The 2,500-nt window shown below is 45.3% G+C and overlaps 1 protein-coding gene across 1 annotated transcript in view; it reads right to left on the minus strand.

The window, feature by feature from the left end:
- wdpcp (WD repeat containing planar cell polarity effector) overlaps window positions 1–2,500 on the minus strand; it is a gene marked incomplete at both ends in the record, with an annotated part of 41,453 nt that overhangs the window by 23,605 nt on the left and 15,348 nt on the right. The window contains one exon of the mRNA XM_084470599.1: window positions 1–252. This exon is cut by the window's left edge and continues 355 nt beyond it. Within this exon, the coding sequence (XP_084326725.1) occupies window positions 1–252 (252 nt within the window). The remainder of the gene's footprint in view (window positions 253–2,500) is intronic.

A 2,500-nucleotide genomic window follows, 5' to 3' on the forward strand; every position in this document is an offset into this window, starting at 1 on the left:
GCCGAGGCCCAGGAGCAGCAGAGACTCGCTGGGGTGGCGGGAGCAGGAGATGGGCTCGGCCCGCAGGGGGATACGGGTGACGGACGTGCGTTGGAGGAGGCCCCGTGCGCAGTCATATGCGCAAGCATCCGCGGCCCAGGACGTCGCCCCTTTGGACGGGGGCCTCAGCTCCACCGTCAGCAGCTGGTGGGGCTGGAGCTGGCTGAAGTGGCAGTGCAGAGGCCGGCCCTCAGTCCGTACGGAGCTCAGGACCTGAGCGGGAGCGACAAAAAACGAACGGGGAAATAATTGTTGATGGGGTAATGAGCCGTGAGCACCGGGTCGGAGTAATTAGTAAACACCACCTCCGAGGGGGAAACGTCACCCTCAGAGTTGTTCTTTGTAAACTTTCAGAAAGATCTAAAGTCTCTGACTCGGGCAGCATTGATTGGGTTAGGATGGTGTCAAACAATCGATTTCCCAGAGGTTTTTAAGTTTTACATTTTTTTAAGGATTTGGCCAGTTTGTTAAGAACCATGGTTAATTGCTAATGTTGTATACGTCGAGATGTAAATCAGCCGTGATTTTCGATCAACTTTCGTCTCTCATGGTGTTGGCACGTTCCGAAATTGGGCAGTAGGCGAACCATTGACATTCATTATATTCTAAACGAGGGTTTAGCCAACCGTAACTGTATCTTTGTATTTTGTCTACCACAAGTAAGTGCATATTAACTGCCCTGTCTAGGTTGTTTTTCATGTTCAAACGTGCCCACTAGCAGACAGACAAATCCAAAAGTTGATTCAGTATTTACACTCCCCCAGCCCAAGCTCACGGACGAGAGGCACTCGTCTGGAGGACTGGCTCAGCGGGACAAGTGATATTTGTGTTTAGTCGCCAGTCTCGTTCAATAATATAACTGGGAATTGAGCACTTCATTTAGATTCTAAAATGAATTCTTAGGCTGGGTTCCAATCAGTAGAAGAAACACTCCCTCCTCCACTTACCCACGTGACTTGAAAGGTGGCTATCTGCACTCAGGATTCAGGATTATTACACTGCCTAAAACGCAATCACTATCTGAGCACAGTCAATTCTAACTCCACAGTCCATGAGCACTGTGGCGTGTGAACACAGAATCAAAACTTGTGGGTTTGTTCATTTGTGGCCACTTTTGGATGAAAGTATGTAGCCAGGGCAGTTTATTTGCGCTTACTTAGATTGGACAAAACCAAGATACAGCTGAGTAAGTACAAAAAACGACAAGGTTAGTTGAATGCGTCATAGGTACTTGCATATCTCTACCTCAAATTAGATACAGTACGAGCAAGAAGTACGATTTTCCTTGGAATCTAAAGTCGCAATGTGTGAAATTGATGAAGGGAGATCACAGTGTCTGTCCACTCTCACTGGCTGTGCATCTGCGTGACGTGAACTAGTGTAGATCAGCTGTGAGGGTTGCGTGAGATAGTAAGACTCTTGTAAACAAAGAGCGAGGTACAGGCTGGCCAAGATTCTGTTTTTGTAGAATATTATTATTATTATTGTCAGTTATAGGATAGTATTTTATTGATTACATTATTCAGTCACAATGGCTACAGATATGTCCAGGTTAGGTTAGGGTTACCCTAACCCTGTTCTAAGCTACGAGGTGGTTGAACATGTTACCCAATGCAACTCTAATGTTGCAAAACCGCGTTTCACAACACGTGAACAAAGCCGTTCTTCCTCATATTAGGAGAAAGTGATGATGATGGGTCACATTAAATCACTTTTGGTGTTATACAAATATATATATATATATATATTTTTTTTTTTCCTAATAATTATTATAATGATTTCTGATGGACACATGCCTAGAGCCTTGAGGTATACTCTTGAAACTGTGAAATCAAACTAGACAAACTGTGAATACAGCCTAATTCAGAGAGGAATTCACTGTAGGACTTATTTGTGAGCTAAATGTAGCCTCTAGTGCACGTTATATAAAGTTTGTCTCAACTATATAACCTCTGAAATCTGCTGCAGTTCACCAATTTCCCACTAATTTAGCATTGAGAGGCATCTCATCAGCTAATATTCTCTTCAACAATACAGAGTGAGGATAATGAGTGAGTTTTTACACAGGGGTGGTATGGTGTGGCGTGCGTGTGCGCGTGCATGTGTGTGTGTGTGTGTGTGTGTGTGTCTAACACCCACAAGGTAACAAGCACTGTAGGTGGATGTCACCACACAACAACCTACACTGAACGGTTACACAGCTGGGAGTTCACCTCACCGGAGTCTGTATCAGAGCTTATTTGCCGCGAATGTGGCAGCTTTGCCGAAATGAGCCTGTTTTTTTATACCGTTTTTGCTGTGTAGACAGAAAACAAGATAGGCCGCCTGCCTGTCTTCTCGACCGCCTTCTGCAAAGCCACCCTGCCCAGGCTTTGCCAAAAAGGGACTTAGAGGAAGGGAGGAGAGATGGAAGGTGCTGCCCATAGTCGACGGCAGAAGGAAAACAGATGACTGGCCTCCT

The sequence above is a fragment of the Micromesistius poutassou genome (genome assembly GCF_964030765.1).
Source record: "Micromesistius poutassou genome assembly, chromosome: 7".
NCBI lineage: Eukaryota > Metazoa > Chordata > Actinopteri > Gadiformes > Gadidae > Micromesistius > Micromesistius poutassou.